At 37.7% G+C, this 16,085-nt stretch overlaps 1 protein-coding gene across 5 annotated transcripts in view; it reads right to left on the bottom strand.

Annotated features, from left to right (window-relative positions):
* Window positions 1-16,085, bottom strand: part of LOC126368009 (dachshund homolog 2) — a 159,727-nt gene that overhangs the window by 128,112 nt on the left and 15,530 nt on the right. For 3 of the 5 annotated variants that reach the window (XM_050011846.1, XM_050011847.1, XM_050011849.1), the window contains exon 2: window positions 1,503-1,529. The exons of the other annotated variants lie outside the window; for them this stretch is intronic. In XM_050011846.1, the coding sequence (XP_049867803.1) occupies window positions 1,503-1,529 (27 nt within the window). The remainder of the gene's footprint in view (window positions 1-1,502; window positions 1,530-16,085) is intronic. 5 annotated transcript variants of the gene reach the window in all.

Here is a 16,085-nt window from a genome sequence, read left to right as displayed (position 1 = left end):
TGGGCGAAAAAAGCGTATTAATTAGCATATTATTCCAATCACAATGGTAATATATTAAGAGAAGTGGTATCAATTTATATTGATACGAATTATAACGACATTCCACTTTATCTTAATACTCTTAAAAGAGCTACCGTAAGGATTAACTCCCGCATTATAATACTAGTCAAGGCTTAGATGACGTAGATCTGTTTAAGTTTCGATATCAAGAGATACATATTTTTAATTTAAAAGCCAAGTAGGTGGTATAGTGTAAAGGACTTTGAATAACGATTTTCTGTTATTAATATTATAGTGATAGTTTTGACTCTATTTATTTTTACGTAAATTCAATTACATCGGTACTAAGTAGGTAATAATCTTTTCTGTTGGTAAATGTGTTTATAGGTACCGAAAAATAATAAAATATTTGGTATTTTTGTATCTTCAGTATTAGACATCGAGGCAAAATTCTCGATTAGTCGCGAATCGAATGTTCTGCTAACAAGGCCACTCAGCGCAATGATAAACCAAACAGGAGTGCGCGTTCTCTTTTGTAATGTTTTATATACCGCAGCGGGCAGCGGAGCTGAATGCGGCGCGGGCGCAGCGGGGCGCCCCGGTAGCTCACAGTCTCTTTTTGTACCACCATTTTATCAAACACGGTAATGGCCGGCTTTATGCACTCAACAAAAGAAGCGTGCCAACGGAGGCGTTAAATCCTTTACGATTTGATGATGATGATCACGCATTTGTCATAGGAGCGACCCGAGCCTCCGCACTAGTCATGCGTAAGCGCCAGACACAGAAACTAACGTAGCGTGGGGTCGTGTTTACCCACGCCGGCCGTCGAGTGACGCGCTGCGTGTTGCATATGCCGCTCCGACACTCGCTAACGTTATTCCATATTGAAAAAATGGAACATACTTACCTGACCGGTGACACGCCAACATTAACAATAAAAAATAAAACAAAATCACACAACCATGCTTATAAAACTAAACATAAACAACGCATTCAAGGTTCTAAGTACAACTTGTAAATTTATCTGTGATTCGACTGGGATTTATCAGTTTATTTAGGCTAGGGTGTAACCTGGAACCAAAACAACGACAACTAACATTTCACCCACAAAATTCAATTACATTTAATACAGTAAAATAATCACACCACTGAGACATACGCAATCAAACGGATAAAGACTGAGTCACGATCCAATCAAGCATAAAAATGATTTAGTAAAATGATCGATCAAGTTCAGTTTCGAATAGCAGATGAAATGGAACCTACCTTAAAAGGCGGTGAAATTTTGCGAATCAAACCAAATAAAAAAAGAAATAAAACACATCGATAAGCAATTTGGTTGGAAAAATAATACTGTATTAATCCTGCGTTGCGGGTGTGTCGTGTGGTCTTCCAGGCTACCCCCATGGCTCGCGAGCGGCCGAGCGCTCGCCGAACGGTACCGAACGCTACCGAACACGGCCGAACGAAACCGAACGCGGCGCGACTTAGGGACATACCTGTCGGGCGCTTTCATTGACAGGCACCTGAAATGAAGAAAAAAATCGATCCAATTCGTTGAAAATTTCAAATTTCAATTTTTGAAAATAATTTTGTTACAGTTTGCGGCACAGATAAATTTACATGCAAAATCCATATAGTTTGGTCTAAAATGCTTAATCTAAAACGTACACACGTTACTGAATCACCTGAAAAATATCATTAAAATTATGACATAAGTAGTATGGATACGTACAGATGTACAATTGTGATATTAACTAATAAACAACCAATCAAACATAAACGTTGTTTGCTCTGTAACAAAAGGATAGGAGCAACAAAAAATATGATACAAAAATTAAAAGTAAACACGCGAACAAAAGAACAAACAATAATGTGGCAAAAACAGTTAAAAACAACATTGCAAGATGTATTAGGACAGTTGTTAAAATATGGGGTAGCGTGGAGCAGGCGGGCGACGGGCGACGGGTTGACTCGACGATATTGTGCGCTTGCACGCGAGCACCGCAAACACTACTCGCACTGTTAAGGCTCTATCACATTGCATGATTTCTCTGGACAGGGCGGAGTAATAAGAAGGGGAGGCAGGGACCCTAATTTCACCATACTGAAATATACCTACCCAAGGTGTCAACCCGAAAAACCTTTAAGGCCAGCGGCTCTACTACTAAATCGCATATGGCAAAGAATTCGAATGCCCTATTAAATTACCATGCAAACATTTTACGTTTCTGCGAGTCGCTTTCACATAGAAGCCCTACACCTATCCGTACGTGTGGCTGCGGCCTTACTATTACACAGCACAACGCAACGGTCCGGTGCACTCCTTGTGCGGATTTATGTTGCACTTGCATTCAACTGGACTTGCGAACATTGCCTGACCCACGGGAAATGTAACCAGATATGTCAGAGACTACAACTTTTGAAGATACACATTATAAAGAAATAAGAATGGAAACTTAGAGATTTGTATAGGTAGAATTAAAGCAAAAGAACTAAGTATATACTTAACATATACTAATGATGATTAAAAAGCAACCTAACCACAAATGCCAACATTTCATGATTCCAATAATCAATTAGATGGAATCCAATCATGTAGAATATTGAAACGCATCAACGAATTGACCAATAAAAAGCGATTAATATTGAGTCATTACGACATAGAAAGAGTGGCCCCCTCCCAATGGACGAATTTATTAGATTATTACCGGACGAGATCACGCAAACGAAATCGTAAAATTAAAGGAAATCAATTCCATTAAATTAGATCATATTCCCTCAATTTCAATTGAGGAAGAAGGCATGTGACGTCATTGCATTGGTAATAAAATTTAAGTGGTCTGTATGTCAGTTGTTAGACATTAGAAGTAAGTAGCCGGTGAAGGATAATGAATACGTCAAAACGCGCCATAAAAAGCAATAATAAAGGAGCCCCGCAGTGAATAAAGCGGTCTGCTTCACGTTTTATACATGTTCAGTTCAGACAATACATTTCACTTCGCGTGTGAACGACCACCGATGACTATCGTTTTGCGCTATTTTGACACAAATACACTTCTCGTAGATATTGTAATCGGCACTAACAGTACCAGCGCACACACGCAACAAAATCAAAAGTCACCTACTCGAAAAAACCAATCTATCAATATTAGAACACAAAAAATATGCAAGTCAGTTAATAATCCCGAATAGGCAATCGACAATGGAAATAAAGTCACAGTCACTTTTTTAATAATAGCAACTAAGTTTTTCTTTTTTATTGCCACCCTAGGTTCGTTTGACATTTGAACTGGCTGATGACTTGGCCGCCATGATTGATCGTCGCGACCCGGTAAATGAGTGCAATTTAGCGTTTATTTTCCCTTCCATTCAATGTTTGTTATAGTTAACTGCATTAATACGTATCCTTCCATATATATTTTAATGGTATATTCTTAGTTTAGTGTATCACCGAAAATATAATAATCTAAAACCTCATACCGACTGAAATTAATGACTAAATGAAAATAAATAAAACCATATTTACATAGATAAATCACCCGGGGTGAGAGGACTGTTTTTAAAAAGACAATTTAATTGAATTTAAAACTATTTATTTAGAATAAGACACACGTATTCTCTAAAAGAAGTTCAGCTTAAGACTACCTTAAAAACTAATGGGAAGGGACCAAGCGTCTGATCTCATCATGGCTTATCTTATGCAACGTAGCGCATTCTCTAGGCAGTCTAGACGCTTCATGAGCTTATCTTGGTGAATGTGCAACGTGGCGCATTCTCCAGGCAGTCTGGACGCTTAACTCCTCCCTCCATAACTTCGAAATTCTCAGGGGATGATTTTTGAGACTGAGAATTTCGACGTCTTCTTAAAGTTATGAAGATACCGATAAAAATTGTTAAAACTAAGATTATATATAAAAATAGAGTTCCTATACTAATGCTATTTATATTTACCGCACTTACACTTTCATCACTTTCACTTAGCACAACACTGTCAGCTTTTTTTAGGGCGTACGACAACACTTGGAGATGTCGCAGGTCGACCTCATCCAAGTTGATAGGCTTCCAGGGCGATGCTGCTGCTGAAGTTGGGATTTCCGGAAAATTTATAAGAGGTAACTTGGGATATAGTATTGGAGATGCTTCGGAACTATGATGCCTCAGTGTGACGTCATCGATTTTTAGTTCGCAGTTATCATCGATCACAGCCAGGTAAGTACCTCTGATGTAGATTCTGCTCATCTCACTTCCACAGCGTGTCTTCAAAAGGATGTTGGCTTTAGAGTAGAGAATCCATCGATTAGGTTGTATGGGCTCTACTTTAATTGTCTTCACTTCCACCAGGACAGGATAACAGGTGGTAATATTCATAGTAAACTTCATTAAGTCCGCCACACAGGTATCCTCCATGGATCTTGGGGGAATGTGTTCTTCGTAGCAAATAAAGAAGCCTCTCTCCAACTCTTTGCAGCGTTTGGTGAGTGAGAATGTGTTCGAACCATTCGCAATAAGGTAAGGTTGTTTTGGGATAATTAGGACAGATTGATTTAGGTTGTTTGTAATAGGTAGAGGAAAGACGTGATAATAATCGTATATTCCCTTTTTGACCAAGGGAACTTCGATGATAAAGACTATCTGATTTTCTTTGATATATGCCTTAATCTCTACACACTGCTCTATTTTAATTAAATTTACATAATTTACGGGATATGCAAGGCTCTCTTTACGTTCAATTTTTCCTAAAACAGTTACAAATTCGTCAGTGTCTAATATTGACTGGTGGAGAGTTCCCATTTTGCTAAATGCTATTGCTGTTTCTATTTCATCCAATCTGATATACAACATTTGGAAGTTATGTAAAAATAAATTGTAAATATGAATTAATCTATTGTTTGTAAAATTTGTCATTGACTCATTCAGTATTTTTCTAATGTCCCAAATTTCCCTATCCAATTGGATGAAATTATTTTTTGTTACATTGCTGTTATTCGTAAAGGTCCCCAACATTTCAGTGACCAGACTAATTTTCTTTAATTCTGAAATTTGTCGAGTTTTGAGTTCATTTAACATTTTATCATACTTCACAGCATCCTCATTGTCCAAGTTGCCAGTTATTACTTTTATAAGTGACCCTAAAGGGTTTAGTAGTCCACGTTTTATTCTTTTTGATGGATTTAATTGTCTGAGTTTAGTGAAAGTTATGTGTTTTAGGTGATCAGTTTGACTTTTGACATTCGCGAGTTCGAAATTAAAAACATTCTTGCCAAAATGGTTTAGGACGTGTTTGTTGAGGTTCGCATAGCGGTTGAAATTAAACTCTATATCATCGTATACTAAACTTAAATCTAGATTCTTAATTATTATCCACTTATCGTAACTTATAATAGCAGTTCCCTCTTTTACAGGAAGTATCCCGGGATTGTGTTCAATCCGTTGTAGCTTGGCCTCCTCCTGGCTCTGGCTCAACTGGACCACCAGCAGGAGCACGACCCTGTGGAGGACGACGAATGTCCTTAATAGGTACATTGGTATTACGGTTCCTAACATCGACAGGTACTACATTCCTACTTATCTCTCCAACCACTTCTGCTTTTTGAAACCGGGGCTTATCTTTACCGCGTCTTGTGTTTACCCCTTTTATAAATATCGTGTCTCCTTCTGCTATATTAAACCCTGTCTCTCCTCCCCGTCTTTCTTTAACCTTTTCCTTTTTTTCTAGCATTTCCTCCGTCATATATTTATACAGATATTTGGTTCGTCTCGCGTGTTCGGCTACCAGTTTTTGCGTGTAATATTTGTCAAACTCGACGTTAAAAGCATTAGTACAGTCGGTATGTCCAAATACGACTTCAAAAGGTGTAAGTCCTGTTGTCGAATGTATGGTGTGATTGTACGCCATTATTGCGTATGTCATGATCGAAGTTGCGTCCGTAATTTTCTGCTCGTATTTCGCAAGGCGATAAATTTCTAGGATGGTAGAGTGGAATCTTTCGATCATGCCCATAGAATTCGGGTTATGAGGTGTCCCTATGTGTAAGTTTATTTTATAAAATTTTAACGTTTCTTTCATTAATGTATTATTGAACTCTGATCCGGGATCAGCGCTTATCTCCTCAGGGACACCGTAGAATGAAAAGTATTTTATCAGAGCTCTTACTACTTCCGGTGTAGAGCGATTAGGAATTTCGAAAGCCTGTCCTAGTTTACTAAACGCATCAATGATGGTCAGGAAGTATTTCCCTTCTATTGAGAACAAATCCATAAACAATTCTTGGAAAGGTTTTGTCTGCGTCTGTGTCAACTGCAATTCAGGTCTGTATGGTTTGCGGTCGTACTTCATTGCTTTACAAATTTCACACGCGTTTATCACGCTACTGACTGTTATGTTCATATTGTTCCAGTAGTATACGCGTTTCAGCTTCATGAGAGTTTCGTTGATTCCTCGATGACATGTCTTACTCTCGTGGTATTTTAAAACAATTTGTCGTTGCTCTTCTTCGTCCTCTACATGTATAACTCTTTTAGTGCATTCAAATAGTTTGACTGTTCCTTTTCTAAAAAGTTTTATAGCCGCTTGTGTAAACTGTTTACGGTGAATTTCATTTTCAAAATATATGAAATGCTTAGTTTTTGGTTTTACATATTCTTTTAGGAATTGAGTGACCAAATCTGGCCTATTTGTTGGTAAATGTGCTTCCAATATCTTTTGATTGTTACTAGAGATATTCTTTACAGCCGTTTCGTTTCTGTTCCATGTATAAATTAACATCTGATTAGGCTTAGAGTCTATGGCTTCGTTTAGAATAGGTATGCCATTTGTGTCCATGTCTGGTGCCGAATGAACAGTTTGTGATAGAGACATGTTACTCATCGTTCCTTCTGGTATTGTAATGGTGCTTTCAGAAGGCGATAATATAGGGTACTCAGTTTCTAACTCATGCTTTGTTGTTTCTTCTTTCTCTCCACTGCTTATTGATATTACTTCGTCTTCCCGATTTGGTTGCGCGTTACTTAACCTTTCAATTTCAGAAACCACATCATCCAAGTAAGAATGTAATCGTCTTTCAGATTCGTCTACATTCACCTGCATGGATTCAGTATCGTCTTTACCTAAAGCATTTAGCCTTATACGGGATAACGCGTCCGCGTTGCTATTTTGTTTGCCATTTTTGTATATAATGTCAAAATCGAATTCTGAAAGTCGCAACTTCCATCTTGTTAATTTGGAATTTGGGTCCTTCATGGAATTCAACCATGCGAGGGGTCGGTGGTCTGTGTATATTGTAAACTTTCTGCCGTACAGATACGGACGAAAGTGTTTTACGGCCCATACAATGGCCAAAAGCTCTTTTTCGATGGTGCTATATTTAGTTTCTGCGTCATTGAGAGTTCTGCTCGCGTATGCAATGGGTTTGTCGCTTCCTATTGGTCCCTGTGAAAGTACTGCACCGATGGCAAAGTTGGAAGCATCGGTGGTTAACACAAATGGTTTCGAAAAATCCGGAAACTGAAGTAGAGGGGCGCTTACGAGGAGCTCTTTGCATCTTTCGAAAGCTGCTTTGAACTCATCGGTGATTTCAACCTTGTTTTTCTTTTTCAGACAGACTGTTAGGGGTCGTGTAATTTTGGCGAAATCTTTCAGGAATTTCCTGTAATATCCCACGAGGCCAAGGAAACTCTTAATTTCGGTAGGTGTTTTAGGCAATGGGAAATTGAGAACAGCCTCTATCTTATCGTTGTTTGGTTGTAGTCCATCCTTTGTAATGACATGGCCAAGGTAGAGAACTTCCTTCCTGAGGAACTCGGATTTATCCAGGGTTATTTTAAGGTTAGTTGCTCTGAGCCGTTCGAAAACTTTCCTGAGCTTTTCTATGTGTTCCTGAAGACTACATGAGTATACAATGATATCGTCAAGATATACCATACAGTGTATACCCTGCAATCCTCTTAAAATGCTATCCATGGCCCTCTGGAACGTGGCCGGAGCTGTTTTGAGTCCAAACGGCATGCGAGTGAACTCGTAATGTCCCGATTGTGTAGAAAAGGCTGTTTTCGGTCTGTCCTGCTCTGCAACTTCTATTTGATGATATCCACTTGCTAAGTCTATTGTGCTGAAATATGTAGACTTTCCCAGCTTATCGAATAGATCGGTAATGTTGGGCAGTGGATATTTATCATCGGTGGTGACGTCATTCAGGCGACGGTAATCTATTACCATTCGGTATTTGACCTCGCCTGAGGCATCCATTTTTTTTGGGACGAGGTGGACTGGGGCACTCCATGGTGAATGGGATTCTTGTATAACATTGTCCTTGAGGAGTTTTTGCACTTGCTTTTCTATTTCCAGATTTTGAGCTGGTGGTTGTCTAAATGGTTTAATATAGATGGGATCTTCATTTTTTGTACGAATGTTATGCTTTACTTCGTTGGTAAAAGTTAGCGGTAGTTGTTCACAATAAAAGATGTCGCGAAATTCATGGCATAATTTAAATATTTTATCCTTTTCTTCTTTGTTCATGTGATCAAGCCGGAGTCGTTTTAAATTGTCTTTCAGTAATTCGTCAATCTCGATATTAGTCGTGGTAAAGTTGATGTTGCATTCATTTCGTTCGAATTTTTCGACGTGCAACGGTTTAGAAAAAGTTAATGTGACGATATCTCTAGAGGCGTTTTGTATTACAGTTGTCGCGAAATAATTTTTGCATGTAACTATTGCGCTCGGCATACGCACGTCTTTACCGAAATCTACGAAATTAATAATCGCCTCTCCATCTTTCAGGTCCGCAGGAATCGTCACGCGTGTTTCAGTACGTGGTTGAAGCTGCACTTCGTATGGTGGGTTATATATTATTGGTATTTCTACATTTTTCGTTCGGAGAACTTGATTCTGCATATCGATTGTGGCGCCTAGTTGTTTTAGAAGGTCGGAACCGATCAAGCCATCGTAGCGATTATCGACGTCATAAACATAAAACTTATGTTGTAACATGCTCTTAAAAGTTTTCAGAAGGGGTATGACGATGACTTCGTCGTGTCTGCTACGAGCGTGAGTGCTTACAACCTCGAAGGGTTCGAAGAACTTATAGTTGGCGAAGAACTCGTCAACTTTCCTTGGGCTGATAAACGATCGAGTGCTTCCCGTGTCTATCATAAAACGAGCATTTATCTCAGGTAAGTTAATGTGTGGTAATTTTAATAAGCTATCACAATTAAGATTTACTATATCGGGTTGTTGGGTGCGGCCGGCTCGTGAAAATCCGGGGTAGTTTCGGTTGTTTCCGAGCTGGTCGGCTCTTCATACAGATCGTAATATGCTTCATAATCTCCTTCATTTGGATGACAGTAAGTTTCCGCAAGTTCGTAGTTATAGAAAAGGTTATTATTACCTTCAGGTTCATCTAACATGTACTGTCTTGTTGCTGTTCGCATAGAGACATCAGTGTCCAATGGTTTGGAGTTGTTTACAGGGGGTCTGTATCCCTGAGGCTGGGGTGGAATCCCGAACCGATACTGATTGGGAATCCCGAATTTGAAACCCTGTGTGTTTTGATTGAAGTTGGGTCTAAAACCTTGAGGTTGGGGAATACCGAATTTAAATTGAGGGTTTGGTTTAAAATTATTTTGGTTTTGGGTCAGGTTTGGCTTATAGCCCATCTGCTGTGGAATCCCAAATTTAAATTGAGGATTTCCAGGTAATGGCATCCGGAACTGTTGTAAAGCACTTGGTCGAAAGACAGGTGTATTTTGTGGAATATTAAATTTAAAATTCTGGGGTTGAACATTTTGAGAATTTTGTGGTTGTACATTATGTGTTGAAGTTAACTGTTTGTGTTTAGAGTTATATTGGTGCTGGAAATTCACCTCTTCAGTTACGATGCCTAACGCATTTTCGAGAGTGGAGCAACCTTTTAGGCGAACAATACGTATTAGGTTTTCCGGAAGGTTATATAGAAAAACATTGAGCGCGCTGTTATTGTAAATGATCATTTTGGCTGCTTTTACGCCTTCGTCGGTCAACCGGTTTACTTTAGCAAATAAGGCGCTGCGAACATGTTGAATGCGGTTACAGAACTCATTGTAGGACTCCCCCGACTTTATTTTCATGCTCTCGAGTTCAATACTAATGCACTCCTCTGAGCGTGGGTCACCGAAATGCTGAAGTAACACAGATTTCAATGCATCCCAGGACGTAATGTCTTGTCTCTCACTGATAAGGGTAGCTGCTCTATCTACAAGCCTACTACTTATACAATGGAAAAGGTATGTGCTCTGAGCAAGGTTACCCTGTATCGTGTAACTATCTAGTACATATTGAGCTTTAGATAAGAATAAATTAAGCTGTTCTGGTTGACCACTAAACTTCGGTATCAAACACAGCATTTCTTTGGGAACTAACGTTACTTGAGCCATATTTAGTTTTATAACGAAACACACACAAAATAAAATAAATGTAACAAACAAACGTAATAAAAATACTTAAAAGTTCACTTATCACCTATTTTAGTGCGATATGTGAAAATCAGATATTCTTTATCTCAGTGAAGTTAACTGAAACAAACTATATAGAGCTATAGAGTTCACTTATTAATAATTGAGCCCGCAACTAACAGGAATAGATAAGCATAAGAAGTGGAATGCGAATTAGTCACTCACAATCTGCTCACTGCCATATCCTCCACGATAAAGCTGCACTGAACTTCGTAGAATTATGTGTCTCTCGTATTATGTGAAAACGATTTTCACTCTGTCCGCTCACTCACTTGTGTTTAACTTATTTATTTGGTTCGTGGATATCTGCGACTTTTTGACCCGACGACCGATTTTCTAGTCCTCAGGTGCAGCCTTAATGCAAATATCCTACCGGCTGCGCCAGATAAATCACCCGGGGTGAGAGGACTGTTTTTAAAAAGACAATTTAATTGAATTTAAAACTATTTATTTAGAATAAGACACACGTATTCTCTAAAAGAAGTTCAGCTTAAGACTACCTTAAAAACTAATGGGAAGGGACCAAGCGTCTGATCTCATCATGGCTTATCTTATGCAACGTAGCGCATTCTCTAGGCAGTCTAGACGCTTCATGAGCTTATCTTGGTGAATGTGCAACGTGGCGCATTCTCCAGGCAGTCTGGACGCTTAACTACATACAAATTAACTGTTGAACTGTGACTGGTAATCATTTGTCAATCCGCAGTGTCATTCGGAATCTCACAGTGGAATGGAATTCTTAGCCCAGTGCAAAATGTATTCAAAATCCTTTTTAATAAAGTTCAAATTGTAATTTTTGGCCGTTCAGCAGCCGTGAGATGTTTTCTTAAGTTGCCTTTGGAAATTAGACTCTTGTTAATGTAGTCAGAAGGGTTAGAATGTTAAAGCTAGAGTATGGAAGACGAAGAAAATGAGCGACTGTATACAATTTATCATCGGAGCAAGTATCCGCCCAGCCCGTAACGAATCACTAGTAAATAAATTGACCACAAACATTTCGGATCATTTCTTTTGATGTGGCGTCCGGGAGACTTCCACATTAATTTGTTTTGTTGCATTCTCGAAGATTTGTTGCTCCGTTGATTCGCAGAGTTCCATGTTAATCAGTTTGGAAGTCAATATATTTATCATTGTCTTCGATATTACTTCTATTCATCGATAATGCAACAGTAGTAACAATATCACTAATATTTTCAGCTAAAACAGCTGTTTGATTTTGTTGTTACTATGATATTCATTGCTTTATCTCTAACTAAATTATGTTTGACAGGTTGTAGAATTAGATTGATACGTTCTAGGCTAAACATTCAATTGATAGTGATGCCGGGATGTGGGGGTCTACCAACCCATTTAAGGCTGTGATTTCCTCTAAATTAAATATCATGTGCAAGATCTCATCACACTTTGTGTAGAAGAGACATCGTCATGTATTCGAAATGAGAACCTAAATGTGTGAGACGAAAATTTTAATTATTTATGTAACATAATTTGGTATGGAAGGGAAAAAAGGTACGCGATTTCGTCTTGAATAGCTTTATTTCTGTATTTTTAGCTCTCCAATCAGCCGGATGGTGTTTATTTTAATAATTTATTTTAGCAGTATTTATTAGACCTTCATGTGACCTCTAAAGGTAGTCTGTTTAAGCAAATTGTCTTTGCTAAATGCCGTTTATAAAAAAAATTGTGTCCATCACCAGTCATCACTAGGGTAAGGTACCTACGATAGTACGGTTAATAAATTTAGTGAAATAACTTCGACAATAATAAGGATTACTAACCCCATCATGTTTATTAGAAGCATAAAGTACTTATACAAACTTAATTAAGGAAATAAAAAGAAATCAAAATGTTATTTGTATCTATCTTATTGGGCCTAAGTATTCTTAGGGACCGCCTACAGTTTGGGCACATTACCCTAACCAAGGACCAAGTAAACAAAATGTCAATATTACATTTTTAATACAAACTAAGCAAAGGCAAAAGTATAAACGTCAGGCAGCCTACTGTAGTAAAAATAACAACTGCATGAAAAGCAAAAATATTCAAATTCGTTATTTACAATAGCATAACGTTTCATTTAAAAATATATAAAAAAATCCTTCAAAAATACCTTATCCAATTCATTGGAGATATTTTATTCAATCATTGAAATGAAACTTAATATCTTGGAGAGCAATGCAGCGATGATATGAAGGACCTCGAAATTTCATCTCTCTCAATTAAAACGTAGAAATAATTATTTCCGACATCCACCCCACTTGTAAATCAAATTAATAATGTAAATACAAGTGGCTGTCCCTTCGTGTACCTAAGCGTTTGCTAAGAGTCTTTATTAAATATTTTAAGATGATTCGTTTCAAGCAATAAAATTAAAAGATAACGCAATGAAAATGGAGGCGAGACAAAAGCAAGAAAATAACGTTGTCAAATAAAAATCCATTAAACGGATGAAGCGAAGTCTTACTATTCAGTAAGTCTATTGGGAAGGAAATTCCCAGTAGTTCAACTGGTAAGACTACTCGGTAAGACTACTGCGAATAGGGGGACGTTTCTACTAACCAAAATGGGAATTATGGGCGTGAATGTATGTATGTATCTACGTATAATTACATTATGAACAGTTCTTAACATTTTGGTCTACTCTAAAGAGCTGTATAAGAAAAGGAAAGGAAAAGATATCTTCAAAAACTTAATAAATAAATTAAACAAAAAATACGTTGTCTGATCACTAACTAACCGCCTTAGCTGAACTAAACTTGCCCAACTTACACCATAAAAGTAAAAAAGTACCGTAAACAAAGCTAAAACCTGGACCGGTAACTCTTCCCTCGCACCTGCCCTAAAAACAAACTTTTGACACGGCCGTTACAAACATTTTTTGGGAAAATAATTGCACATTTATCCTCCTGAGGGCATTAATTTCCCTTCATCCGCGATTCGACCAAGGAAACAGCCCAATTAGTACATTACTTCCTACTCAAATACGAATCTCTCAAATACGAATCTGAGTCGCGTAAGACCAGTGCACATCACAAGCGAACTTTAAACGAAAAAGCTGGCAATTGGTACGGAATAGGAAAAAAACATACCTATCGCTACTCAACCCTTTATTGAATAAGCCTTTGTTTTTATAACATTTTCTATTAATTATTTTCTGAATTACGCGAAGCAAAAATAAATGGTCTACGTAAATTACAATGAACTTGAGTGAACTGTCAATAATTTATAGAGGCTAACCTAACCTAACACATTGGTTAAGTACCGGCAAATTAAGACAAGTATAAAAAATATATATGAAGTGGCCGTGACCATCACGTAGGTAATTATGGTATTTACTATGGTAATATGAAGTCGGATCTTTCAGAGGTGCGTGTAGCTATAATGTGGAGAGTGATGCCGCAAATTGCTATGTAATTTAATAATGTCAGTGGACATGGAAAGTCGCCGACCAATTTTTATAGATTATTCCTTTGGAGTAAATTCGCCGACATTAACTGTCATCAACGTATAATTAGATCTTCATATCCAAGACTTTCCCGTATTAATTAATCAGCATTAATTGAATTTCCTGTCGTAAGTGTTCCGCATTAGAATATTTTGTAGCGCTCGGTGTGATGCTGCCCTACTGAACATTTCCCCCTTTCCCACTTTGGACAACATCTTATATTTTTCTTATTTATAACACTCGGAAGAATTATTATTTCTGAATCGTTTAAGTCCTTGCTCAGTGCTTGTAATCCCGCGAGTTGAGATTAAAATGTTCTTCCGCCGCTAATTAAAAGGGTAACTTTTTTACCTAAATGATTAATCGGGACAGTTCCTTTGTTTACACTGAATTAAGGTGAGGTAATATTTCTTACCAAATGGTTCCCTTTGAATTCGTTTGGTGGATTTTTTCAAAGACATTATTAATTTTACGCAAGAGATGAATAAAATGACCATACCAGACTGTAAATGTGTTTGAATATTAGGAATATGTATAGTCTTGTGATACGTGACTATTATCCGTTGTCATGTCACAACATGGCTACATTATTTAATATTTTAAAGTGAAATGCTGTTATTACGTACCTAGGTATAATCCCGCATGACTGCGCAGCGACAGTGCCATAAATTCATAACACACTCCTTTTTACTGCACACAGCTCATTTCCATACGCTAACGTTAATTGCTCTAGAAAAACCGTTCATCTGTTCTTTCATTTCTTAATTGAATACAAACCGTACAAAATTGATCATTATTAACTTTACGGCTTTCCACACTTGTTTCATTTCAATTAAACAGTTGAAGAGAAACTAATGAGAAATAACACGAGTAACAATCGGCACTACAGCCGGTGATTGATAGCTGCAGACTTGACGATTTATGTAATTAAAGAAAAACTCCGGCTTACATGAGTTACTGGCCGCGTATTGCAGCTGGTAGATCAGTGAGTATTATTGTAAGAAAGTTAATAAACGGTTCGCTGGCCGAAGTCAAAGAAACGAGTTTCAGTCAAGATATCAAAAGTGATGTAAGTGAAACATAAAAGGTTGTAAGTGCATGTAGGCCTTAAGACATCAAAGGAAAGGCAACAGGAGCGATTAGCTCGGGGCTCGACTGCCGCCACGCACTCGCGTGGTCACGATTTATTGTGTACCTAGACCTGCGAAAACAATCATAAACATTTAATATCCTAACTCTAATTTCTGAGAAGCTAAGGTTTGGATTGAACAAGAAGCTGTATTTACGAGTGAACGCACAAATTGGCGAGTTGCTCTCAACACAGTGGAGTCTCAACTGTTTAAGGAAGATGCTTGTCTGCAACGAGAACCAGTTTACATCGGAAACTGTTGGCTGGCGAAACTGATCCATGATATTTAATGCTCCATTTATGAAGCAAAACTTTATTTCTACAAGACTATTCCATGATTTTAACGACTAATTTAAACCGCACACTTAACCTAAATAAATAAAAACAAAATTATGCTAAACAATAGTAATGTAATACGCATACCGTTTACTAAGTTCAAACTACGATAAAGAATGAAGCCTCATTAAGGTTACCTTGTGGCAGTTAAAATTAACAATATGCGATATAAATAACGAGACATGGCAAATTTTAAAACCATCACAACTCTTGCTGATGGCGTAAACGGCAGCCGTAAAAGAGAATTACGTTGTTATAACTACTCGCTATATTTTTCAGCGTACCGTTCTACCTCTACCATATGCAAAACTTCAAATGTACAAAACTTTAAATTTTAATAAGTAATTAATGTAGTAAAACTGACCGATCTAAAAATGATCGATGTGATACGATGTGATCAAATAGTTTATAAGAAGCATCTCATCATTTACAACTTAAATTGGTTTATTTTTAAACATACCTATAGAATATTATGGACTAAAAAAGTCTTCAACCTGATATAGACTGAAGAAAATAAATCCCTGATAACTATGGCAGCAAATGATGGGCTGGCGAGTCCATCTACAATTTCACTGCCACTCATGCTTCCGGTCCGCATACATCATTCGTACATTAAGACATCAAAACACTGCGAGGGGAACACACCTCACTTTATGGAATTCAGGAAATCATATATTCCTATTT

This window comes from Pectinophora gossypiella, chromosome 7 (genome assembly GCF_024362695.1).
Source record: "Pectinophora gossypiella chromosome 7, ilPecGoss1.1, whole genome shotgun sequence".
Taxonomy (NCBI): Eukaryota; Metazoa; Arthropoda; class Insecta; order Lepidoptera; family Gelechiidae; genus Pectinophora; species Pectinophora gossypiella.
Note: the sequence above shows the minus strand (reverse complement) of the source record. Positions and strands in the feature narration are given on the sequence as shown.